This window comes from Corvus hawaiiensis, chromosome 2 (genome assembly GCF_020740725.1).
Source record: "Corvus hawaiiensis isolate bCorHaw1 chromosome 2, bCorHaw1.pri.cur, whole genome shotgun sequence".
Taxonomy (NCBI): Eukaryota; Metazoa; Chordata; class Aves; order Passeriformes; family Corvidae; genus Corvus; species Corvus hawaiiensis.
In genome coordinates, this window is record NC_063214.1 from 44,822,125 (window position 1) to 44,849,518 (window position 27,394).

At 35.5% G+C, this 27,394-nt stretch overlaps 1 protein-coding gene across 6 annotated transcripts in view; it reads left to right on the top strand.

Annotated features, from left to right (window-relative positions):
- The window catches only part of DYNC2H1 (dynein cytoplasmic 2 heavy chain 1), a 154,859-nt gene that overhangs the window by 72,649 nt on the left and 54,816 nt on the right, over positions 1-27,394 (top strand). For 5 of the 6 annotated variants that reach the window (XM_048294660.1, XM_048294661.1, XM_048294659.1 and 2 more), the window contains exons 70-82: positions 1,426-1,515; positions 3,441-3,506; positions 5,588-5,638; positions 7,707-7,784; positions 8,950-9,081; positions 10,435-10,507; positions 14,083-14,243; positions 16,168-16,293; positions 19,788-19,898; positions 21,694-21,849; positions 23,084-23,159; positions 24,673-24,884; positions 26,608-26,712. In XM_048294660.1, the coding sequence (XP_048150617.1) occupies positions 1,426-1,515; positions 3,441-3,506; positions 5,588-5,638; positions 7,707-7,784; positions 8,950-9,081; positions 10,435-10,507; positions 14,083-14,243; positions 16,168-16,293; positions 19,788-19,898; positions 21,694-21,849; positions 23,084-23,159; positions 24,673-24,884; positions 26,608-26,712 (1,437 nt within the window). Of the gene's footprint in view, positions 1-451; positions 616-1,425; positions 1,516-3,440; positions 3,507-5,587; positions 5,639-7,706; positions 7,785-8,949; positions 9,082-10,434; positions 10,508-14,082; positions 14,244-16,167; positions 16,294-19,787; positions 19,899-21,693; positions 21,850-23,083; positions 23,160-24,672; positions 24,885-26,607; positions 26,713-27,394 lie in introns of those variants that run through there. The other variant, XR_007201599.1, reaches the window with a different exon arrangement.

The following is a 27,394-nucleotide window of genomic DNA, read 5'->3' on the forward strand; positions in this document are numbered from 1 at the left end:
AATTTCTGTATCATCTGAAAGCAAAGCAACTCTTTGTGATTGCAGGCTTGCTCTTTGTCTATGGTGAATTAGGAAAACAAAGGCTGATGATAACTTTACTGAAGGCTTTATTTAAATAAATTCATGATCTAAAGTACTAATAAAGGTAGCTTTATCAACAAGGGGTAGAATAAGAAAAGACCTATTTTTCTACATGGTTCATTTACCCAGAGGAAGGTTAAAACTTTATCTACTTTATACCGTTTGTAAGCATGTCTGTAGCCTCTCCTGTTTAAAATGTAATTTTTATTCTTCTATATTCTTAGGCCAGTATATTCTTATTGAAGCAAAGAATGGTTTTATCCCTTGTCACCTCACTCTTTAGATCTAAATACCCACACTGAGTAATAATGCATTTTCTTTTTATTCAGCATCTCCAAAATCCTTTGTATTTTTCTTTGTTTCTACTTAGAAAGTCATTCACCAACCTTTCATCATGTTTCCTTTGGATTTACCTTTAGTCTGGCATCTGTGATTACAATTCTCCTTCAGCTCCAGTCATTACTAGGAACACAGTTCTGACTATGTGAACTTGCCCTCTTTGAAGCTCCTATTACTTCTTTTCGACAACATGAGGTTTTAACTTCTTGTTCTTACTCTCACACTCCTTCATAATTTTTCTTCTTCCTGCCTATAATCTTAACAAGCTCAACTTCTGGTTTTGCCTTCATTTCTTGCTTTCTTTTTTCCTTGTCCTCTATCCAGTTCTTCATTTTTGCCAAGTGATTTATTAGACATGGGAAAGGTATTAGGCAAATCAGTTGCCCAAGTGCCTGCCTTAAACTCATCATTCAAATTCCAGTATGGTAGAAAGGAACTCATACTACCTGTAACACACCCAGTCCCTTTCTTCTTTTGTCCTATCTTTTAAATTTTTTCCTGTTAGAATTAGTCTTTCAGTCTATGAGCTTTGAGGGACAGTGTACACTTAATATTTTTTACAATGTTCATTTCAGTTGGGCCAAATTTGACCAGAAGTTTCATAGCTATGCTTAAGATCAACATACTTGTTTAGTAGTATCAAGTGTAGTAAATAAATGCATAAGCAATTTTTTATCACATGAAAATGATGAGATTTCAGTGATATTGATGTTAGGAGAAGAAAATGTTTTCTCATTCCCGATGTATTTCATCTTATACACAAAGTTGTATCATGTTCATAGTCAAAATATTCAGTGCCAAAATATTTATTTCTTAATACTTCAGCATGAACTTCGCATTTAATCACCTGTGCATTAATAGCTGCAGATGAATTTATTAGTATGTTTTTAGAACTAGTGTCGCGTAGAGTCCAGATTATTTGTGTCATTTTGCTGAAATTAACAAAGCACATGAAAAGATTTTTACTTCCACATGAATTTTTGAAATCTGAAATTTCTTTTTTAGGATTCAAGTAGTACTGAGGAAAGAATCAAGTTGCTTATTGGCTCACTGAAGCATACAGTGTATGAATATGTTTGTCGTTGTTTGTTTAAGGTAAGATTGTGTTTTTTCTGGCTTTTATACAGTGCACTGGGTTTGGAAGTATTCTTTCAGCAGTCAACACTTGATCTACTTTAAATAAGCAGTATTGTGTAATAGATACAAAAAATTACACTATCAATATTTAACATTCTAAATGAGGAGGACTAAAAATCGGGATATGACCAAATTAATATTGCTGATGCTCATTTCTCCGCAGAGCTCTACCTCTCTGCCTCATTCTGGCTTCAGAGTCAGTCCTGGGCTTCTCAGTCTTCTGAGCACTCTTTTTGCATTTGCTCTTATCTCTTGCACTCCTGAATATAGGATTTGGTGTGATTATTTAGGGGTTTTTTTGTATTTTGGTTTGGGTTTTTTTTAAAGGAAACAAAAGTGGATTTGTTAGGTTGATGGGTGGACTTGATTATCTTAAAGGTCTCTTCCAACCTAGATGATTCTGTGTTTCTAAAAGTCCTCCATTGTGATATTCTCCTTTTTCTTTTCACAGCCTGTCCCAAGTATCTACCTGCTATCTTGTTTGTTTCTATCTATTCCTTGTTCTTCCTCCATATAATGTTCTTAGTGTATTTCTTCTTTATTTCAATCTGGTGTCTTTTCACTTCTTGCTTTCTTACTGAAGACCTAGGGAATATATGCCTTTCATTTTCAGTTCTAATTTTTACTTTCACATGGAACTGTCATAACGAGAGGTGTTTGTCTCATAGTACCAGGCTGAAGAATGCACAGTAGATCTGCATATATGATTTGAGCAGTACAAATCATGCAAGTCTGTAGCTTGATCTGTGAGAACAGAGAGATCTTGAAAATTTCACACCACCTCCTCCCCCCGTCCCCCAATCTAGCAATGCTATATTGTGGATATAGGGGTAGCAGTTATTTCTAAGGGGTTTTGTTTATCAAAGTCCACGTGGATTCTCATGAAATAGTCTCGTAATACTTGATATCTGTCTTGGAAGTCATGAGTATGTGAAGCCTTCCACTAAGTCATTATATCTTGTGAATATGGAAGGCAGCTATTTTTATATGTGAGAAAAGAGTAGAGAGTTCAAATGCAAGGCAGAGAAGAGAGTTCTAGTAGGAAAGATTTTAACTGTGATCAGATTGGAGTTTAGAAAATACTGAAAGTGTGTTGCTGTACTGCTTCAAACTAATGGTCCATGCAGCTTACTCTTGTGTTCAGTAATGGAGGGAACAAATAAACTCTTCACACCATCAACAATTCACTGCTAATTCTTCCTTTTATCCGTGAAATTTTTTAAAGACTTCTGTGACACTGAGGCTTTACTAGTGTCTTCATAAAAGGTATAGCTGATATGAGTTTATACCTTTTGAAGCATGTTAGAATTGGGAAGAATGATTTTGTCTGTCTGTGGTTATTATTTATGTGTACATAGACTTCACGTATACTACTAAATGAAGTGGTGCCAAGAAATTTACCTGAGCATTGGAATTGGCCCACCTTTCCTGTTAATTTGTCAAAACAGGCTTAGTCTGGGCCAGTTAGCGTTCTTCCAAACAATTCTTGTTCAAATTTTAGATACTAGATCATCCAGGGAGCATCCTAATACACAGTTTTGTTACGGATTTGCTGACAGACCTTGTCTGAGAAGATGAAAGAGTTAAATGGTATGGTTTGTTCTCAGTGCCGTATGATGTTCATGTTTATCAATAGAATGAGAACTTCAGTGCCTTGCACAGATTGATGCTAATTCCTCTTTGCCCTCCACTCCACGGCCCACTTTGACTTAGTTTTTGTCTCTAAGTTGCAAAGGTAGGTAGCAATTTTACATTAGGATATGTCATTAAGTCATTACTATGGAATTAGAGGTGGTTTTTTAACAAAATGTTACTTATAAAAAAGAACCAGAAATGTGACTTTTGCTGAGTATATAGATACATTTTTACTGCTTTTATTTCAGGCTGATCAGCTAATGTTTGCTCTACATTTTGTACGAGGAATGCACCCTGAACTTTTTCAAGAGAATGTAAGTGCTAGAGAAGAAAATCGCCAAGTATTTTACTCAAACTTAATATGAAAAGTAAATAAGTAGATATAAAGTTTTGTCAATAAATGTAGGACTTAGTTGTAGTTATCTGTAGTGTAGTCTGATTAGTGCTATAAAGTCTGCCTGCAGTGAAAGAGTATGCATAATTGACTTCATACAACTGCTTAAACGTGGCTGATTATCCTGAGTCAAGACACAGTTAATTATCTAAAGTACCTACATGGAACGGAGAGACAAAACTATGGCTTTCTGTACTAGAAGCTGGAGACCAGAAGGGACATCAAATGATAGTAGATGTCAGTTTGATAGAGGAGAGTCCATTATGGAGGTAAAGATAAAAAGCAGATTATACATTTGAAGGAAGTAATGGAACTTGATTATATGAAGGATGTGAGCTTAAGGTACAAAGTTAAAGAAAAAGTTGGTTGGAGCCTTCTGATGTTATGAATGCAGAGTAGTTTCATTGTAGACATATAGATTGACAAAGTGACATCCCAGTCTTCCAGCAATGATGTGGCCTCATAAAAATAACTCATCTTTATAGTAGGAGTATATCCTGGCTGCTCTTCCTTATCCAAAGTTCCCTATTTCATATTTATTATTTTGTTTGAGCTTCTGAAAATACCTTGCTTTATTTTTCTTGAGTTTCTAAAGTCATGAAGGCAGCAACCTGCAAACAGTTTTCTGACTAAATTAAATTCTGGCTTCTTAAGTGTTTGTAAGTACAACCGTATGTGCGCTGGTTTCCATTGTTTAGCATTCATTTCCATCAGCTATTAGAGCTCTTAGCTTAATCTAGGTTATATATAATGCATATTTCTGCTGTATCTGAATACTCAAGAGAGAAAACAGGCAAATAATATCAGTATTTTTTTTACTTCTCTGAAAGGTAGAAGTTATTTTAATTAAATTGTTAAGAGAAGAGTGCTTGTGCAAAATAGTGAGGAAAATGAAGCTGAAGTGGTTATTCTTTTAAAATTATTTCTTTTAAAGCTTTTAATGTGATGAGACTAAGAGTTGCTTAATCTGCTGCTAGAGAATTTATTATTCTAAGTCCCTGTCTCAAAAGAATTCAACCTTCTGCACTTAAATATTTTTTTGCATAGCAATACGAAATTTATAGTACAACTTTAGCAATATACTACAGAATGCCTTGGTTCTTAGTAGGGACATTCTCTTTCTGAATCAATATGTATAGATTTTTCTGAGGTAGTTTTATATGTCTCCATATATTATACTTCTGCTTTTCTTCATAACAATATTGCACAAACAAAAAAATATTCCACGCATTTTTGTGTGCACAAGCATTTTCTTTGTAATTGGGAGACGAGCATCAGTTTGTAACTGAAAGAGGGGTTTGTTTCGAGACTCAGTGAGACTGATGGGTGCAAAAAACTGTGCTGGGGTTTGTATCAGCAGTACTACTCTTAGTCAATTGCTTTTAAATTTCTAATGTTACTGTTGTCTTTAATATAAAATCTTTATCATGGAATATAGATATTAATTATGCAAATTTCCTGTACTTATGAGAATTTTTAGTCTGTTTCTTGTCACCTCCAAATACAGGATTCTGTAATTTCTAATGGTTTGAAGTACTTGTCTGATCTGATGTAAAAAAATTAAAAACTGTCTTCTTGGATACATATACCAAGTCTAAAAGCTTTAATCATACTTAAATTCAGTCATGCTTTTAGTTACCTGTTCTATGTGGGCTGCTGATGCCCCACCAGGCAGGATGTGTGTCCTTGCCAGCCACATTTGTTGCTTCCTGATAGTCTATAGATGGGCAGTCTGGGTCGGAGCTGTGAGTGCTGAGGAATTATAGAACTTCCCCTTTGCTTATTTTTCTTATAAAGCACTCCAGTCACTTAGCTTGGATTGTGCAAAAGAAATTACATTCTGGTAGCATCACCTACCATTTAAAAATTGTCTTGGAACTCTTTCAGAATCTGGGATTTAATTTGTTTATTTTCCTGCTCTGCGTACATGCTACTACATATTAATCTTCATTCTTAAAGATGTCTTGGGACTTATATGAGTTGTTCACTTATTCCCCCCAGGAATGGGAGACTTTTACAGGTGTGATCATTGGAGACACCATCAGAAAATCAGTAAGCTACATTTATTTTCATATTTTGAAATAAGGAACATTTACTTTTATCCTGAAAACTTAAAATATTCTTACTTTGTTGTTTAATTAGTTGTATTCATACATTAAAGAAATGAGTAACTTTTCACATAGTAATATAAAATACAAATTTATATAAAACTTTCTGAACATGGCAACTAATTTTCTAATTTGAATAACTTTTTGCCTTTGTTGCATATTTTCTTGTATTTTTCTTTTACCAGGATGACAATTTGTAATGCTTGCATGTTTGAGAAGGTTTTCAGCCCTCTGCTGTAACTAAAATCAGTGTTTCTGAATTCCCCTTTCACCCAGAGTCGTGTCTGAGCTGTAGTTCTTGTATGAATTAATGAAATTGTACTCACACTTTGCTAGCTTTGACTTCCTTTTTTTCTCAGTGTCAAGGGTTCTACATCTGGAGATGGATTTATATGTTTTCTTGGGTAACTGAGCAAGCTTATGAAGCTTTCTTTGCATGTCTGATGAAGCATGCTGTAGTTTACTAAGTGTCTTTCAGTTCTATTGAATCTGTATACTATTAACATAAAATTCCATTAGGAAAGGGTAGAGAAAAACGCTAAGCTTTCCGTATCTTGCCCATTATAGCCCTTCTTTGAGCCAAATATTTTGGCAAAGGTTTCGAAAGGTTTTTTTAGGAAGCATGAGCACAATCAGGAATTATGAATGCAGTCTTTGCCTCCTGTTTTGCTTTTCTGCTCTTTTCCTCTTTCAGGCTCAGCTGCATTTTTCATCATTCATGACTACTTTTAACCTACAGCCTTGTTTAAATATCTGTCAGGGTATCTTGTACATTGAGTGGTGCAAAATGATGACCAGTGCAAGTACCTTGATTTTAGAATATTCATGAGAGCAACTGTGTTCCCATGCATGCTGGTAGAAGTGGCAAGTCATTTAAAATATAATGTTTTACTCAGGTTTTCTCAGGCAGCTGGTTGCTAAAATGATCCTTAAAATCCAGTTTCTCTAGCTGTTAGATGGCTCTACTACAGGCTTTGCATTTCAGTGTGACTGCAGAAGTCCCCCTTCATCTCTCTGGAGTCGTTGTAATTCAATTAAATGTCTGTGAACTGAGTGATTGTCAAGTATGTTCTTGCTGTAGGCCATTTTCAAGGAATGTGAGATCTGATTGTATAATGGAATTTAATACCAGTCTTACTTCCACCTGCCTAACACACAACCTATAGATTTTGGAAAGATTGTGCATTTGTGTCCTTCAGCCCGATTCTAAATGGAATGTATATTGCAGACCCATGTCAAATTTATTCCTACAATTGCTTCCAAGTTTCCTAGTTTTGTTCTTTCTCAGACTTTGTAGCTTATGGCTGAGATAACCTTTCACAAGAAAGTTTCTGCTTTTTTCTGCTGAGCATTTAAGATTACTTTTGAAGTTGCTCACTGGTTGAAAGATCCAAATACATTTCCATGCAGCTACTCGTCAGACTGGTTAATGTGTACTGTAATACCTTTTAATGACAAATGATGTAGGGAATACAGAAATTCCACTGGAGCTTAAGCAGTGTTGTTCATCCTTATAATACCCTCCATGCCAAACATCTAAAGAGCAGAAAAATAGAGCTGTGGCCAGATTTTACCAGTGCAGAGATGTTCGGAGGTGGTGTTTTGCCCGTTGTGTGAGGGACCATCTTCTTCATGATTTCAAATATGTGCAATGGAGTTGTTTTTTGAAGTCAGTTACTCAGAGTGCATATGCAGATAGCCAATCATTTGTGTCACTTGTTTTTAATGAAAAACTACTTAGAATTGAGTGTGTCATAAGGATACTCTAAATGGTAAAGTATTATCATGCTCGAGTAGCTAAGCAAATGTTAATGTGAACAGTATATCTCATATTTAAATCTTTTTGTAGCTTTTTTGTTATGCCATTTATGTACTTAGCCAGAGACCATAGAAAGATTGCTGTTATGAATGCTATTTTTAGTAAAACATGGGTTTCAAAATCTTATTACTCCATATAGTTTTTCACAAAAATTTGTGTAACCTCCATGTGTAATGTAACTTGCTTCCATAAGGATTCACAAAGAAGCGCTCGTGACCAGATTCCCTCTTGGATAGAACAGGACCGAGTCTGGGCAGTAGCATCTTTAAAGGTATACATCATGTGGTCTGTTGAATTTAAATTTAAAGAACTTTGTTTTTGGCAGATAGCAATTTGGACTTGAATACTCAGATATGTATTTTTCAGATCAAAAGATTTTTTTACTTTAAGGTGTTTATTCCATCTTCCAGAAACCATAGCTTAATATGCGCAGGTTTTAATATACAAAGGTTTTTTTGGTTTTTTTTTAATTTTAATATCACTTTTTGGAGCCTTTTTCATGTACATTTCTACCCCATCTAACAATGCATTTCAATGCATGTGAATGAACCTGTCATCTCACTGAGATTAGAAAATACTTTAAGTCTACCCAAGGTACTACAATTTTTATAGATAGGAAGATAGAGGGAAAATTGCAATAATATTTAGATGTAGATTTCACTTATGTAATGACTTTCACAAATCACTTCATATTGTATTAAAAGCCATAAACTGTTAATTTAGAAATTAGTATTCTCCTAATCAGATTTCTCTGTACATTTTATAGGTGTTTCAGACTTTGTGATTACTCAGATTGAGCTAAAACAAAAACACTTTTTTGCATTGGTTCCTCCTACCACAGTCAGTGTTGAAGTCCTCTGATCCTGAAGGGAACGTAAGGAAAATACTAGTTCTGAAATTCTGTCTCAGGCTCTTCTCCTCATGCATGTAGTTCATCAGCAAGAAGAAAAGCCTTGACTGGTCTTTGGCAAGGACTTTTTTTGCTAAACCCAGAGTTCACTATTTAATTTCTCTTCAACCAGGAATCAGGAACAATCACAATAAAGGTGTGGCAAGCATAATAGTTAGAGGTTTAAACAAACAGAAATTGAGTAACTGAGTGAATCAGTAGCATGCACTGATAGCAAACCATTACTGATAGCAGATCATCATTAGAGGAAAGGACTTAAAGGTAGAGCCCAAAGTTTAAAATCAAAGAACCTTAAGGTTTAAAACTAAAATTACAGTGCAATATAGATTTAGCCTTTCCAGGGAATAGGTAAACAAGTGATTAATTTTAAAATGTACTCTTTTCTTCTCTAACTCCAAGAATAAAATTGAATTTTGTGATTTGCACAGGTAGTGGTCATAGTGATATTTGGAAATAAATTAAAATATACAATGTCCAAATGTCTGTTCTTCTTTACAGTTAAATCTACACCATTTTTTTTTTGTAGATATCTCTCCCAGGTCTCTATCAGACACTTTGCTTTGAAGATGAAAGTCTATGGCGCACTTTTTCTCAGAGCTCTATATGTGAACAAGACTTTCCATCTTCTGTTGTAAAAAGAATTTCCTTGTTTCAGCAGGTAATCTTTTCATTCATAATATTAATTATGAGTTCAGCATTGAAAGTAAATTTTACATCCAGGCCTTGTTGAATTATAATCAGTGACAGTATCTACACTATCTTACAGTTTAACTATTTTTTTTAGTTTAAGGATTATATATTTTTTTTCACTATCGTGTATGACTTCTCTGTTATCTGAGTCTTTTTAGTGTTGGTATGTTAGCTGCAACTGGTTATATCCTGTAAGGTAACAAGTTCTTTAGAAATATACACAGAATTAATTTTATAAATAGGTATTAAAATTCTTTCATGGTTGCTTTGTTACTGCTGGATGTGTCAGCTTGTTGAGCATCTTTAATTTACTTCACCACTGAATGTGCAAATTCACACAAAATGCAGTAGAAGCCTCTGCTTTTTTAGAATAGAAGTCATGAAAAATGACTTCTGAAAACCTGGTGATCAAGAACTCATGGAGAATATGGGAAAGGCAAGTTCCTTCCTCAACCTGAGAGTCCTTTTCCACTGGAAAATCACTTTTGTGCTTATGAATGAAAAGGTGTTGTTACTTAATTTCAAATGATGCTGTGATTTTTCATTTGAAGTTACTTCACGTAAAAAAATCCAGAAAAAGGATGAGGCATTAGACAATGTAGTTTTGTGTTGATTGGCTTTTAGCAGCTGTCTATTAGAGCTTTTTGTGGAGGAGGAATATTTCTGAAATAGCATGCATGGAATTTAGGAATAAACCATTTTGGAAAGGAATTTGTGTGAGTAATATTTGATTCAATGAAATGCTGAAGAGTACTTCTTATGTGTGCAGTGTGTTGTCAGAAAAGGTCTGCGTTTATAGGAAAGTAAATCTGGAATGATTGGTGTACCTTGTATCTTGTACAGAAAGTATTAAGAATGTTTCTGTTGATGAAGTGTACTGAAACTATGGAGTAAGATTGATGTGCCACCCATGAATTAGTTTGAACTGAAACCAGAAATACTACTATTCCAAGTAGGACATTGCTGCCTATATACGTGCATAGAATTTAGATTACTAGTATAAAGCTAAGTGTGCTTTCTGTCATTCTAGCTACCCACATAGCTACTGTTTTTCTAAAACATTGTAGAAAAGTTTGTATAAATAGGCATTAAGTATAGATCTATTTTCTGATTCTGTTGATAGAACAAGCTACTTACAAAAGAACAATTACAGTAGATTGTCTTGGAAAGGAATGATCAGATAGCTCTATATATTCAGAGATGATAAATTTGTTCTTAAGATAAATTCAAAGAATTCATCCTTCTTAGAAGAGTCTTGCATTTTAAATTGTCATTACACACTTTTATAGACTCATCTCTCCTGAATATATTTTATTTTAAGGTACTTGTGGTCCAGGCTGTCAGACCAGACAGGCTACAGAGTGCCATGGCTCTTTTTGCATGTAAAACCCTAGGTAAGTTAATTTTTCACCAGGGTATTTCTGCACAACAATTAAATATCTTCTTTGGTCCTATGTTTCTCTTTTATTTTATAGTTCTTATGGAATCCCTAAATTTTAGCATATGAAAATATGCTGTGAAGGTTTGCTGATTTTGTTCTTGTAAAATACTCTTAAAAGTGCTTTTAAAATGGTTTGGTTTATGCTGCACAGTGATTGAAAATATAATAAAAAAATCTGTCAGATTCTTTTAATTAGTTCTTGACCACTAGATAATTAAGAAAGGAAGATAACGTTTTCTGTAAGTTTTACACTGCAACACTCTCATTAAGACTCAGATTTTACATAAACATTACTTTATTTAATGTCATTTACCATTTAAAGACCATTAGGTTTGAGATTTTGTAAATGGACTCTCAAAAGATTATTTAATTAATATCATTTTTGTCTTAATTCTTGGTCTGTAATACTTTTTACTGTCTTTTTAAAAGTACACATGATTTAGAGTGATTCAGTGCTATGGTTGTCTATTTGTTCTAGTCAGTCAGTTTCCTCTCTCAAGTCTATTATATCCAGAGTTCGAAACCTATATGCCAAATAATCTTAATATTGCAGTACAGCACACAAAAACCTTCCTTGAGTTTTTAGCAGTTACGAGTGTGGACGCTGTAAGTTTTAAAAGTCACTTTATCTTACTCCCTTATGCTGTCTGTGGACATTATTTGTTGCTCAAAATTGCCTCCATATCTGCCACCCAGACTGGGATTTTCAACATTAAGATATAGCTTCTCTGTCAAACATTATTAGTAGGTAGAGAGGGTACTTTGATCATGGTGACATGGCCCATGCTGACAATGTCCCTGCCTGTTGGAATCAATGACAAGAGTGATCTGCAGTGTGTGTGGCTCAAACACCAGCAGAGACCTGAATGCAGAGTAAGTTTATTTGCTTGTTTACCGTCTTCCAAATCTTAAAGTATTACATAAATCGCTTGTTCTGGGACCAGTTCCTTGGAGGAGTGCTGCACAAGGGAATAGTTTTGGTGAATGAAGCTGCAGACTCACCAAGGAAGGCAAAATACCATTGACTCCATTTGGATTTTCAAAATGATTGAATCATCCACAAATCATCCATGGATTTTTCATGTATATCAGTGAGATCGGTGTAAAATCATGACTAGCACATTCTAACCAATAAAAGATGTCATGCTTGTATGAATATTTTTTCATATTTTTTTCTACCATGTTTTTTTCAGTGTCCTTGCCCTGAAACAAAACAAACTGGTTTACATAGTTCTAAAGGGAGCCATTAAGTTTCCAATCTTGTTTGGCTGCTTTTCCTGTGAGAAAAATAAATTCCTGAAGACCTATAATATCCCACAAGAAAGCCTTTCACTTCTGTTTTATCCAGATATTCTTTTTTTTCCTTTTGTCACCTTTTACCTGTATTTTTAAACTTATGGATGAAGCGGGATTAAAATAATTTCTTTTGAAGTTAAGGTTCATAAAAATTTGCTAAGAATGTGTTTTGTAACACGCAAAGCATGCTTATTTCTTTATTTTACATGCTATACAGAAATGCACTATGTTAACAGCCTTTCAGTACCTAAAGGGGCCCATAAGCAAACTGGAGATGGACTTTCTACATGGGCATGTGGTAACAGGCCAAGCGGGAACAACTTCAAACTGAAAGAGAGCAGATTCAAGTTAGGTATTAGGGTGAAATTCTTCCCTGTGAGGGTAGTGAGGCACTGGAACAGATTTCCCAGAGAAATTGTGGATGTCCCATCCCTTAAAGTGTTCAAGGCCAGGCTAGATAGGGCTCTGAGCAACTTGGTCTAGTGGAAAGTGTCCCTGCCCATGACAGGGGGGCTGGAAGGAGATGATCTTTGAGGTCCCAATACAAACCATTCTGTGATTCCATGGTACAAATTATGTAGTACTGTTCTGTGTGGAACGTACAGTAGCTCAATTCTGAAAACAGACTGTGCCCTCAAGGAAGTGTGCGTTGCATCTTTTAGTAGTTGTGGCATAGATGTCACAGATTTGGGCTCTTCTGTCTTGCTACATGTTGTGATTTCCCATTGCACCCAATGCTTCACTAGTTAAGTCCCCGTCTAAAGATGCATGAAAATATGTGGTTAACACTATTTCATTTATGATACACTTACACATGTATCTTTGGGCTCATGATAAATCCCTTGCCTATACTAAGTCAACATTCTAGACATTTAAGGTGTATATTAAAACAAATAATAGACATAAGTTATGGTGGCCAGTGGGCCTGTGATACAAGGGACAAAGAGAGTCCACTGGTGAGATAGTCCCTAGTATCAGAGATCCTCCCCAGGTTAGGGTGAACAGAAGAGGCTTTCCCCAGGATGCTTTGCCCTGCTATGTTAATGTACCCCAGTTCCGCTCTCCTGGTTGGCCCATGGCCTCCCTGCTCCTTTGTTACCTTATTTGTCCCATGTCCTAGAAGGTTCTCCACTCCAGGTTCCCTCCATTGGCCCCTGCCCCATCACCACTCCCTCAGAGTTCTCCATTGGCTCCCATTCCCTACTCCTGCCTGTGTACTGCCCCACTGCCCTCAGATCATTGGTCCCATACTTAAACCTGGACCCTCCACTGTTCCTTGTCTTCATCCCTGGAACCCTTCATGAGCATTGCTGCAATAAACCTCTCCGTGGAACTCTGTACCTGCCTCTTTTGAACTTTGTACCCTTCCTGCCTCGTTGCCATTGCTGTATTTTCTGGAGCTCTCCGTGTGTGTGTGTTGGGGTCCCTCCCCTGCCGTGTAGCCCTGGGAGAGGGGCCCTGAGGGCACAGACACGGGGTTTCCCTGTCCCTGCTCAGCCTCGTTCCCGTTGGTTGGTTTGTGTTCCCTGCGCGGGCAGAAGGACCCTTGGTCCCGTGACTGGAACAGTTCCTGAGCAGAGCTCCGGCCATGCGGCTGGAGAAATAAACATCTCTGAAACAGCTAGCAAGAATCTGTCTGTCCATATATATTTCCTTTCCACGGGACTCCTGGTTTGATATATGCGTGTTGCAGTATCCCCACTGCAACATGTGTGTGCATGTACACGTGTGTGAGTGTGCTGGTCCTGCCAAGCGGCTCCGCTGTGGAGATGCTTTTAGGAAGGTCGCGGCACCTCACTATGCGGCACAGCCGAGCCGCTGGGCTTTGTGACAGTCAGTAATCACAGTACCGAAAACCGTGTGTGTCTAATAATTCAGGCTCCCAGGGCAGTAAGGAGAGAAATTCTGCATGTGGACATATAAACTGCAATTAGTTTCAGCAAATAGCATATTCTCTCTTTGTATGTTTTCCTCAAGGCTTCACTCTAAATAAAGACTGCAGTTCATATTTGTCAAGCTGGAAATCCAGGTACCATGCTTGTATATTTTTCTTATCAATATAGGGTACCTTATACCTGCATGTTGTAAGGATTTTTTCTTCATTTTAAAGCCCATTTTATGGTGTCTGCTAAACAGAACTCTTGACAGCCAGATGAGCTCTAAAATGGATAGTGAAGTACTCCATCATGTGTGGTCACTTTATTTCCATAATAATTGTAATTCTAATTGTAGGAATAAAAGAATTATCTCCATCTCCTCTGAATATGAAACGTCTGTATAAAGAGACACTGGAAATTGAGCCCATCTTGATAATAATTTCTCCTGGTGCTGACCCTTCTCAAGAGTTGCAGGAACTTGCCGGTGTTGAAAGAAAAACTGAGTGCTACCATCAGGTCAGTCTTATCTAAGTGTAATGATTAAAAACCACAACGTGTAAAATTTTACTGTAGTAATATCTCTTTTACTTTGTGTTTTAAAGAAGTTAGTATGTAAAATCATCATTTGGTGTCGTGTTGTTTTGTTGTTCCCACCTGTCTTGAACTAACTTCTCATTCCATTGGCAAAATGGGCTGGAGAAGAGAGACACAATTAGTCATGCTCACAGAAGCAGTATCCAAACAAGAGACATTCCTCCCGTGTGGAGAAGGAAAAAATGAGAAGATGGATGGAAAGGAACAAAAGAGGCTGAGAATTATACATGCTGCATAATTATCTTTTTTAGTGTGGAGTAATTGGAACAAACAAAACCCACTGAAAACTAGGCTTCATCATTTCCTCTGCTTGTAGGATTTGCACATTTCTTTCTTCAACAGAAAACATAAATCAGGTGCTCAGTGTTTGTGAATACTAGGTATTTTGTGAAATTCTGTAAAATATTTTGAGAAGTTTTGCATCCTTGAAAGTTCCCAAGAATCCACTGGACAAAGCCCTTAGCTCCTGGTCTGATCTTTCATACCTGGCCCTACTGAGAGCAGGAGATTGGACTAGACACCTTCCAGGATTCATTCCAATTCAAATTATTCTATGAATCAAATGGTTTCCTAATATTCCCAATAAACAGTACCAATATGCTTTATAACTTTCTGTAAAATATTATTTCCTTCTGTCATTTGATATATTAAGGGGGGGGGAAGTTGTTATCTAGCTGATCACTAGTTAGCATAGAAATGGAAAATGTCAAGTTTAATATTGCTTTTAAATAGTCCTTGAAATTGTTCCTTTCCTGGAATATAAACTGATACAATGTATTTTTCCCATCAAACTGTAAATCTTTATATCCTACTGCCATCTTATCTATCTGTGAACATTGCAGAATACCTATTTCTCACTGTGCCACATGGATTTTCATGTTTATCTCTAAATATCCTTTACATGTTGGACTTCCAAAATGTAGCATGGTATGGTATTCAGTCAAGGATCAGGACTCAAAGCTAAATCACCTGAAAGTTGTCTTACTACTGAGAATATTTTGTTACTATGTTTTCCTACACTTTCTCATGTAATTTGAGTTGAACATGTAAGACAGAATTTTGTTCTCTGTTGATTTACTTCTTCTATAGGATAAAGAACAGAGTGCTAAATTTATGCCATCTGTAACCATATTGCTGGATTTCCAGTTGTCTTCTCTTGGCTATTTTCAATTATTTCAAGATATTATGCTCAGTGTTCCTTAGTCAGAGAATCGTAATGCTAAGACAGGATTTTTCAGTTGGCTAAGACCTCGTTATTTTCCATTTGTTTGGTTCAGGGTTTTTTTTTTTATATATAGCTTCCAAATAGATTCTACAGTAGAACTAACATGGTACTATAAAAATGAAGAAAGGAGTATATGTTAAACTATTCATATATCCCAGCTGGAAAGAGAGCAGCCTTAGTTTTTAACTCATCTTAATACAAAATTGAGTATTTCTCTTCAAAGGAAGTATTCCTAACTTCCAGTCAAAAGAAACTTTGTTCTCATTTATCTCTTACTTTTGTGGTTCTGCAGTAATGCAGTTTAGTCATTGATACTTAAATTACTTTTCGACTTCCCAGGGAATACCATCACTGTCACCAAGTGATGTATGTTTTTTTTCCATTCAAAGACTAGGTAATGTTGTTTGTTCAGAAACTCTGGCTAAGTTAAGTTGCAAAGAAAAACTTGTTTCTCTTAATCTTTTCTCTACTTTAGTAACCTATCACATAAGAGAAAATTCTGGTTATCTTTAGCACTCTTTTTTTTTTTACGTATTTATCCTAACCTGCAAACGCGATTTTGTATTTAACTATTAAATGAGGTCTGAGAGATTCTTGATACAACTGTGTCTGCCATTTCAGATTGCCATGGGCCAGGGCCAAGCTGACCTGGCTATTCAAACTTTAAGAGAATGTGCACAGAATGGAGAATGGCTGTGTTTGAAGAACCTGCATCTTGTTACATCTTGGCTTCCTGTTTTGGAAAAGGTGAGAGCAAATAGAGAAGAAGATACTGGAAACCAGACAAAATTAGTATGCAACATTTCTGAGGCAGTTCAGGCATTTCCACGGTGATCTTTAAAATTGCAGTTTAAAAATATGCTTTCACGGTTTTCTCAGTCATGCATAAGTTGAACTGCTTCAGATCTAAGGAGCTTCTTTCTTTGCATGAATGCTTTAATTTTCATACAAGGTAGAGTATTTCTACCACAATGAGTGGTCAAATGCTCCAATTAGGACTTCTGGTATTTTATGGGATACCGTCCATGTTTTTTATGACCTATCAATCTATGTATGCTTGAATTTAATTTTTTTCCTCCTTAGTTCTAGGACTTTCTTTTTAGTAGTTCTTTTTTTTGTGAAGTGCAGCCTGAGTCTGAGTCATTAGGAGGTTTTTGCTAATTTGAAATTAAAATGTCTTGTATTTTATAGAAACACACACTTGCGGCATATGAAATCATTAACTTTCTAACTAAAATTGCATTTATATGATATACTTTTCATGTATATCACTGTGAAATCCTCAGAACAAATTAAGTCAGAAGAAAATCATGGAATTCCTTTAACAGTTACTGCAGTTTTAATTTTCTAGTTTTCAATGATTTTGTAAAGCACAGTCCATGGACGTGAGCTTGGAGTCTGTCATCTGTCTAGCAGTAACCATGTGGCATGTACCTTTAGCATTCCTATAATCCATTCCGAAAAAACGGAAAGGCAAAGCAAGATAACAGTGGTGTGTGTCATGTAGTCTGAACAAGACAGTCAGCAGTAAGGAAATGTTTGTAAGCTCCTTACTGAATACAAAATTTCAGATAATGTAAGTATTAAAATATGGGTATGTGTCAGGAGGTTCTTATTCTTTCCACATGAGCATAATACTGAATGCGTTAAACTTCCTGCTGAGGTTAATATAGACTGAGATTTGCTGATGTTTGACTCTGCACATCCCCTTGCCTGTTTTGTGTACCATTGGCAATTGCGAAGCTATGTCATTCTTACGTTTGAACATCGTTTTAAGAGACTGCTGCAGATTTATAATTCCATTCCATCCAGGGGCAGAAATTCAGTTCTCACAGTCTCTGGATATGGACCCGAGTGTACCTTAGTGAGGTAGATTGAAAACTGGCCTAATTGCATTACTCCAAGGGGCACTTTTCAGCATCAAAAAATCCAGTTGGAGGCCAGTCATTAGTGTTGTGCTCTAGGCATTGATACTGTGGCCAACACTGTTTAACATCTTAATTAATGAGGTGAATAATGGGACAAAGTGCATCCTCAGCAAGTAGAGATGATAAAAAAATGAGGGAAAAGATTGATGTAATAGATGAGTGTACTTTTGTTCAAAAGGCCCTTGGTAGACAAGAACCTTGTGAAGTTCAGCAAAGGGAAATGGCAAGTGCTTCCCATGAGAAAGAGTAACTCCAACCACCCAGACAGTCTGGGGATGATCTGGCTGAAAAGCAGCTTGGCAGAAAAGACCTGGGAGTCCTGGTGGGTAAGAAGGGGACCATGAGGCAGCAACGTGACCTTGCAGCAAAGACCACTGGCATCCTGGGTTGTTTTAGGCAGTGTTGCCAGCTGGTGGAGGGAGGTTGTCCTTCCCCTCTATTCAGCTCTGGTGAGACACACCTGGAGTTCTGAGTCCAGTGCTTGGCTACCCAGGACAAGAGAGACATGGACATACTGAAACCAGTTCAGTGAAGGGCTGCAAAGGTGATGAAGGAACTGGAGCATGTATCGTACAAAGAGAAACTGTGAGAACTGGGACTGTTCAGCCTGGGAAAGAGAAGCCTCAGGGGAATCTTAGTATTTTGTGTATTGGCTGATGGGAATGAGTAAAGAAGACTGAGTCAGACCCTTTTCAGTGGTGTTCCATGACAGGACGAGAGGCCATGTGATGCCTTTTCTTGGTCTTAAAATCAAGAGGCATACACGGTTAGAAGGGGAAAAGGGATTTTACCTTGGTATTTATTTTTAAGGATCCTTAGGCGTACACGTCCAGGTCATATGCATTGAGATGCACCCCACCGAGTCTTTCCCTGTGTCTCTGTGTCTCTCCTCCTCCTCCCCCCCCCCAACATTGGGTATAACATTATAGGCTTTACTAATTAGCATATCTATCAAAGATTCCCCAATGAGAGGCTCAAGTGAGCCCTTCTCCTCGAGGAACCTTCCCCTGGATGGTTCTATCTTAGTTTACAGAATGTGTTCTGGAGAGGACCTTGGGGTCTGGGGCACACTAATCCCTAATTACAAAGCTTCTAAAATGTTTAGTCTCTTAGCTTGACAAACAAGTTCAAGAATGTAGGCAAAAAGCACTAGGAATACAGAAGTTGTAAAAGGTATAACAGGGGTATGAAAGAAAAGGCAAAAATCTTCATGGCATCACATGGCCACAATCTAAAATACAGGAAATGCTATTTAAATTTATGATAAGACTTATTTTAATGTGACAGTGGTCAAACACTTGAACAGGTTGCCCAGAGAGCCTGCAGAGTCTCCATCCTTGGAGATACTGGAAACCTGACTGGCTACAGGTCCGGGCAACTTGTATCTGGCTCTGCTTTGAGCACAGAGTTGGACTAGGCAGTCTCTGGTGGTTCCTTCCAAGCTCCACAATTCCGTAATGTTAGAGTTATCATTTTGCTTAAATAGCTGAATGAACTGGTACTGTTTTTTCAGATTTTTTCTTTACTAAAAACACTGAAAACAAAATGATAATTATGCTCTAGAGATGAATGGATTGTGAGAAAATTTTTTAAGAGTTTTTTGAGCTATGTTTCTTCTAACACATACATAAAACTCTTGACATTGTTCTGAAACCACTTGTCAGGCAACTTTGCTGTCTTCAATCGTAGTTGAAGAATATGGGTTTCAGCTGAGCGTAAAGTACCAGCAGTGTGTTTCCATATATTCAATTAATATATATTTTTGTGAAGCCTTCATGTGTGAAATAACTTTTGGCAGTATTTCTCTTAGAACTCAATTTTCCAATCTTCAATTTTCTGTGAATCATGATATATGAAGGGGCCATACAGCAAACACTTGAAGAAAAAGAAATTAATATAGCTATACTGGTATTGAAAGTCATTGAGATCTGTTGTTGATATGCAGCCCACATTGCAAGCCTTCATCATTTTTGATGTAGCCTTCTGGTGTTTTTGTACTTAAAAGAAGTAAAGAACTGCTCTATATTTTTATGTCCTGAATTAAGTATCTAAGGGAAAGGGGCAAATACTTTGGCACAGCTAGGATGAATTTCAAATTTGAGCACAGCAATGATACAGAATGTGCAGAGGCAACACATCTTGAACTATAACCTTATGTTTATACACAACTATAGATTTTTTAGATAAACCTTTCTAATAAAAAGTTTTAGATAAAACTTTCAATCCAGGATATAATTTTGTAAATAGTGTTCTATATATAAAAAACTCCAATCACTTCAAAGCCTATTTCAGTATATAACATCTCTTTCATAGGAACTGAATACATTACATCCTCAACCAAACTTCCGCCTTTGGCTTACTACTGAAGTTCATCCAAAATTTAGTCCAATTTTGCTTCAATCAAGTCTGAAAATAACCTATGAAGTAAGATCTGTTTGGAAAGCTTTTATTAGGTTCTTATAGTGAATGAACCTTGATGTATAGCAAATTATATGTTTAGATAGAAAAACTGGTTTTATCTTACATTTCAATTACATGTAATACAAAAAATAAAATGAGTTTACCTTGAAAGATGATTTTTTTCCTATATGCTTTTCCCAGTTGAAAGTATGAACTGAAAATAAGTTTACATAGGAGAAGTAATTGATCTGTTTTGTGCTCCAAATACTTCTGTGCATTTAATCAGTTTTTCTTAAAACCAGAAATCTACACAGGTGTTGTTACATGGATGCAAAACAAGGAATTTCTCCTTCTTGGTGAATATCCTCATCTGAAGATCATGGAATCCCACTTTCTCTTCCTTGTTTTCGTTTTTGGCCATGTAGCTTTATATTCACTGGATCCTTTCAACAAAAATGGCTCTCCTCCTATACATCAGAACATACAGTTAAAAGCCTTTACTCAAATTTGAGAGCTTTGCATTTGAAATGGCTCAGCTTAAGGAATAACTGGGACCATGTTCCTCCAGCTGACTGGAAAGTAGTCTAATCATGAATGCACTTAAGCAGTAATGTCCAGTATGGAAATCATTAACTGGAGTGCTCCTAACTCTTCCATTCATGATGGAGTATGGAGATTTTGCCTGCAGCTAATCCAAGAAACTCTCACCTTTTAGAGTCCAATGTTGCTGACTTTCAAGAAGCCAAAATTGTTATACTTTTATATTGGCTACAGGTATTTTATATTTGAGTACCCTCTTGCTTATATTGAGGTCTTCAATGGTACAGAAACTGCAGGACTGTCTTACTCACCCCACTATTTTTGGAATAATTGGAACTTTGCACAAATGCAATATTCTAAGTAATTTTGTTTCCTTTCCAATTGTAGTAAATATTTTGTTATCATGAAAGAACGATGATAGGCAATGACTTGGAAAATGGTTTTTGATTATTATATGGTTATAGTATGTACCAGTGTATGTAGAATGTTACCAATGAAGATACAGACATTATAAAAAAAAAGTGAATTTACTACAGTGTTTTGCAGGTATTTGTCAGAACCAACTATGGTAATCTTATGGAACCACTAACAGCCATTTTTAAAAAGAAAGAACAAAGAACATTCTTAGAAAGACAGAATTGTAATTTAAATATCTTAATATTTTTATTTGTCTTCAGACTTGCAAATAATTTGAGAATGGCTGAGTGTCCAGTTGTTTTTACTTTTAAGCACTGTAATTTCAATTACTGTATACACCTTAAATGCAGTTATTTCTAGTGGTTGTGATCATTACCTACCACTAAATCAGAGAACTGGCATTTTATCATTCTTATATACCATAGCTATATGCTAACTAACAGAGTGTGGTGATGGCATAAGGCGATTTGACATTCATCACATCACAGAAGTCATTGGTAGTTGAGCTTGTAAAATCAGAAAAAAAGTTCTTTTGTTTGAAAACAGTTGAATTTACTTTATGCTGATATATTTTGGTAGAGTACTATTCTTTCACTAGGTTCTTTTAGTGTAGTACAGTCCTGTCAGTTGGTCCTGGTAACCTGGTTACCATTTCCTTCAGTATGTTGAAGTTATTTTCAGTATAGAATCATTCTGTTGTTAAGCCATTTATTACAAACATTTTCTTTCCTTGTTAAATTCCATTCTATTAAGTACTGTTTGTCATTTCATTAAGTTACAAATTCTAGGTTATAATTTAAGAAACTAGCACATGAAAATGTCAGGTTTTCTGTCTAGAACAGTGTTTTTCCTTCCAATGCAGGCACCCCCAGGCCTCAAAAAAAATCTTTTGCGAACTTATGAATCTTGGACACCAGAGCAAATCAACAAAAAGGGAAATCTGTCTAGAGCACATTCTCTCTTTTGTTTAGCATGGTTTCATGCTGTATGCCAAGAAAGAAGAAATTACATCCCTCAGGTAATATTTTATTTGCTATCTTTTAAAAAATTTACCCCATTTATTAGCTCTTGTACTTGGAAGCATTTTTCATCACGTATATGTTGGATCATATTCAGAAATGAGAAAAACTTGGATATTTCTGGTGCCTGTCTTTATTGTCTCTGAATTCATTGCAAAATAAGATCTTGGTAACCTCAGTTCCTGTCCCTCTGAAAATTGCTCCTGCCTGCATGGGGTTATTTTGTGATTCATGTACTAAGTGATACTGATGCAGAAGTGGGGTCCCATGGAAAAGATACTGTGAATCCTGTTTGCTTGGGAGAGCAAATGGAAGATGTGTGAAAAGAGACACTGGGGGAAGGAGATGACACTGTCTACTCTTTCTTCATACAAACTCCTTCAAGGAGAAGGAAGAGCAAGGGAAATTGTTAATTTCTTGTGAGGATTATAATGATTTTCAGAGATGTGTTTCTTCTTTAGCTAAATTTTTAATTAAACTGAACATTTTTTTCTGGCTGCAGGTGCTTAAATTAAACAGACCAAAAAACCCACCAAACAGTAAACTGCTCTATGTCTGGTTTATTTTATTCTATTTAGACTAGATATGAAGTTACACTGTCATCTGAAGGATTTGATCTGGCCGAGCCTGGAATGTTGGAGAGTTTTTTTGCTAGTTTCGACTCTGTGATATTTTTAAGGTTGTTTACCTTTTGCAGTAACAGGCTTTTGAATATTGTGTTCAAGTAGTACAATGGGTGAAGATATTTAAAGTATTAAACTGACACGTGAATTCTCCTTTGTTCTTGTTCAAATTCACGTTCTTTGGCACCAGAGTATATTAAAGACTATGTTTGAAGAGTCAGTCCTATTTATGAAAATACTGTCTGTATACTGAAATACAAAGAGGCCCTCAGAAACAAAATGGTAATTCAGTTCATGATCTAGTCACAGATGTCAGTGAGTTTTAGTTGAAGTAAATATTGATAGAAAATAAAATAACCTTAAGTTTACATTTTTATACTCAGTGGATTCTGGTTTATGTGAGTATATAAAATTAAATGCACTGTTACAACTGAATTTTTTTTATACTACTACTACTGACTATTTCAAAAAATGCACTTAATGGACACAGGTTGTTTCTTTTTTCAGTAAGTATATTATACAGCATTCAGTAACCACATGGTGCTTGTATTTTACTTCATGGTCATCACTGTGTGACTAATTAAATTGTTTGGATTTCTTTTCATGGTAGGGTTGGACCAAGTTCTATGAATTTTCTTTGTCTGATCTCCGTGCTGGTTTTGACATTATTGATAGACTCTTTGAGGGTAAGTCACTTCTTAAGGAAAGTCCCATTAGTTGGGATGTTGCATGTAGGAGCTTTATCTTTCTACAACATTCATATAAGAGAGGAGATGCTGTAGAGCTCATCACCAGTAAGCAAAACTAGAAAAACAGGGTGAATCATAAATCCATTTTTGGGTGGTTGGGTAAATCAAAAATTCTTGGTGCCCAAGGAGTATTCTGCTCAGCTTCTTGAGTCCAGAGGAACAAATTGGAGATACAGGCAGCCTGTAAGATGAAATCTTGTGTCTCCATTCCTTCCCAGTGTGAGTTCCCCAAAATATTGTATAAATGAATTGAATATGAATTATTAAAGAATTCTTTATATTGACACTCAGTATCAGACAGACCCCACTTCATTATTCTGTTAACCAGCGTAGGAATTTCTAATATTATTTAATATGTTGAAGGTAATTTTCTTCAACTCTTTGCATTTTGTACAATTTCAAAGTAAAGTTAGGAACTGATATGTAGAGATAAGTTACAATCGTTGACTCAAATGGGATTTGTGGATGATTAATACTTCTGGAATTAGACCTTAGTTGTGCAGACTTGAACCACACAGTGATGTAAAGAGATTGAATCATTAACTGTCAATGATAATCATTAATTATTACTGTGAAAATCTCTTTTCTTACAAAGGAATGATTGAAGCACTAGGAAACAACAGTCACCACCAGTAAACCCCCTCTTAAAGTAATTGCCACTTCCGTCTTCCAAAGGACTTTAAGGATTACCTTTCTGACCAAGCTTTTACCTGCACATGAAAGCTATAGGATATAAGTAGTTCATTGTCCCATGCAGTTATTTTGGGCAACTGTGATAGAATGGAAGAAAAATAAGACATTTTGAACTTGTGGGGTATAGTTAGGTCAGAGTAATCTAATGCAACATCAGGAAACTATTAGTAGCATGCTTAAATTTATGTGCTGTGTTGTGTGATTTATAATGATTTGCAGAGTATCTATCCTGGACCTCTTTGTGTTTGAAAGGATGACATTTCCACCAGTCTTACTTATTTGGAGCATGATCTGCTTTTGATTTCATCAGTCAGTTTATTTAATGAGATCAGATGGTACCATGGTAGAAAATAGTGTATACAATTTTATTTATGACAAAGGAGCACAAAATTGAAGTTTTAATAACATAATTTCTAATAAATAAATAAAAATAATTTCTAATAAATAAATAAATAATTTTTAATAAATAAATAATAAAACCAATTGGTTCAAAAAGCACTTGAAGGCTAAAGTAAAATTTCTAATAATTCATTTGCAACACAGTAAGTGTTCATATTGTCAATGACATATATTTACAAACTCTTTCCAAGGTTCTGCAGCTTTTGCTATTTGGTCATATAGAAGAACAATTAAAAATTAATTATTTGATGTATTAATTTCTTTTTATTTCCCTGAAGAACTGCAGTGACAAGAAGAAATGCTTATAATGCAGTGCTGTCCTGTGATACAAAACTAATGTTAATGAATTAATTCATAGGTTCCAAAGATTTTCAGTGGGAATTTGTTCATGGCTTGTTTGAAAATGCAATTTATGGAGGCCGTGTAGATAATTCCTTCGATATGAGGGTTCTTCGGTCCTACTTGGAGCAGCTTTTCAATTCACGAATCATTGGCAGTTTAAATGCCAGAGGCAAGAAGATGAGTAGTTTCCCATGTTCCATCTCTTTACCAAATTCCTGCAGTATTTTGGTAGGTATACATCTTCTACCACTTAATAAATAATTTATTTTCAAGAACTGTTTTTGAAATATTTCCACAAAGAAAACTGAAGTTGCAATCCAAAGGATACCTCTGTTTCTTCAGAAAATTAGCTCTTTTTTGTGGAGCATTAATTCTTGTCAGTTCATTCACTCTTTTTTTTTTATTATATCTGATTGGACTGTGGTGCAGAGCAGCCTACCTATGAAGAAATCAGTAAAAGAAATTGAGTTAATTTATGCCAAGGATATAATTATATTTTTAGTTATATTGTTTTATATAATTAATATATTAATGTAACAGTAGTTTTTTAAAGACTGCTAAATATTCCTGCAACTTCTGAATGAAATAGGAAAATCTAAATATACCTCCCTGTTTCCAAAATATATCAACATTCTGACAATCTGCTGACAGGCCATGGAGGGTATATGACATTTTATTTGGTGATAAATATGGATTCAGTAGAAGTGTAAATGAGAGGGAATTCCAACAGTCTAAACAACTGATCTCTCCCTGTCCTTTCACAATGTAATTCTTGGTTTTACTGTGATTAAGATTCACTTGCATTTTAATGGAAGACTCCATAGTAGACTTCTAATATGAAATTATGTAAATAGTATTATCTCAGTTAAAGTAAATTGCTGTCATTTGGCATTCTTTACCTGGATTCTGACTGCTTAGGCTTGATTTGATTTGGGGTTTTTTTATTACTTTAATATGAAAGTTATTTTTTATTTGCTATAGATGTTCTGAGTTAGCATCATAAAGAGAGAAGGAATAAACAAACCAGGCTGGTCTCTGTTCTTGTAGATAATATGTTCAAGTAGATGAACCTTTTTTTCTAGCCTGCCCAGCATTTAATATCTCTCGCTATCTTGTGTGATTATTTATGTAAGAATTTATAGTTTCGTGTCTTCAGTTAGTGTTTCCTCAGTGTTTGGTGTAGAGTTCTGCTGCTGTTGTTGCCTCTGAAGTGAGATTCCACATTAAAGTGAGTTGTGCATATCCAGCACATGCTCCTGCTAGCAAAGACAAAATGCATGTGACACATACACAACAGGGTGCAGCCAGACTTTCAGACAGTAAATATTTTTGCCTTTAAATCACAATAAAAAAGATGTCTAACACCATTAGCCTACCTCAGTCTGCAAGGCCTCTTTCTGTTTTGTGCAAGAGAGCATCACTAGTGACTATTACACTGCAACCGCTATTGATGCTATTCCACATCTCCAATGATTATGCAAACCTATTTTTACCTAAACTATTTCACTTTCTTTGAGTGATAATATCTTCCTAGATTTAAATAGAAGTGAGTGCTCTTAATTTTATTAATATGTATTATACTTGTTTTAGAATTCCAAAGTATTTTTGGTTTTTTATTTTGTCATTACTCTTGCCTTTAAGTTTTCAAAAGAAGTATTGTACCTACTTTTCAGGGATAGTCTTGGCATATTTTTGTTTTCCTTTGATAGCATTACTGTAACCAGAATTGCTTTATGCTCTTTTAGAGTGATATGAAAGAAGATAGTTTCTGATAAATAAAATGAAGAAGTCTATAAATAAGATTACCATAATATGCCACGTCTTGTATACTTATTTTAGTCTTTGTGTTGTTCTCTGCACCTAATGAAATTCTTTTCAGCATATGCTGTTAATTTTCATGAGCAGAATAAAAAGTTCCCTCTGCTATGTCTATTTTTTTCTTCTTATGCAGGATTATCGTAATATTATTGAAAGCCTTCCAGAAGATGATAAACCTGACTTTTTTGGCCTCCCAGCTAATATTGCTCGTTCATCACAGCGTATGATCAGTTCCCAGGTAACTTTAGCATTTTTCATTGACTTCTGAATCTTTTCTGGGGCCATTATAAGCTGAAGAACCCAACCACCTGTTCATAAATGCAGTTTCCATAAGAAAGAGTAAATGGTTGTGTTTTTTTAATATGTTGACTTTTATCTGTATTTTTATATAGTAACATTTAATCTTTAGTTACAAGAGCATTCATTTAGAACTTAAATAAACAAATACTTATTGAGAAGGTTTCCAACAGTATAATTCACTTTACAATGAAGAATGGTATGATAGTTTTACACATAGAATATGGGTAAGATTTTTTGCTTTTGCTGGAAGGGAAATTCTGAAGAATTCTTCCACTAATTCCAGAATTCTTCCAATTAGTCAAAAAATTCCATCATTCCAATTAGAAATGTGTTTTTTTAAAAAAAAAGTTATTCTCACTGAAGAATAGCTTATAACTACTTAGGCATGTCATAATGAAATTCCCATCGTAATGAAAAGGAAGTTCGAGGCTGCTGTAGGTCTTAATTTAAAAATTCACTGATGTATTTCCTTTATTGATTTAACTGTAAGATATGGCAGATGGCTTTATAATAGTCAAGAGTTCTCCACTATAATTTAATTGCAGTCTAGTCCAGATTTGAATATGTATTTAGTGTGTGAGAGTGCATTGATCTTAGTGTTGGAATAACAGGCAATGATT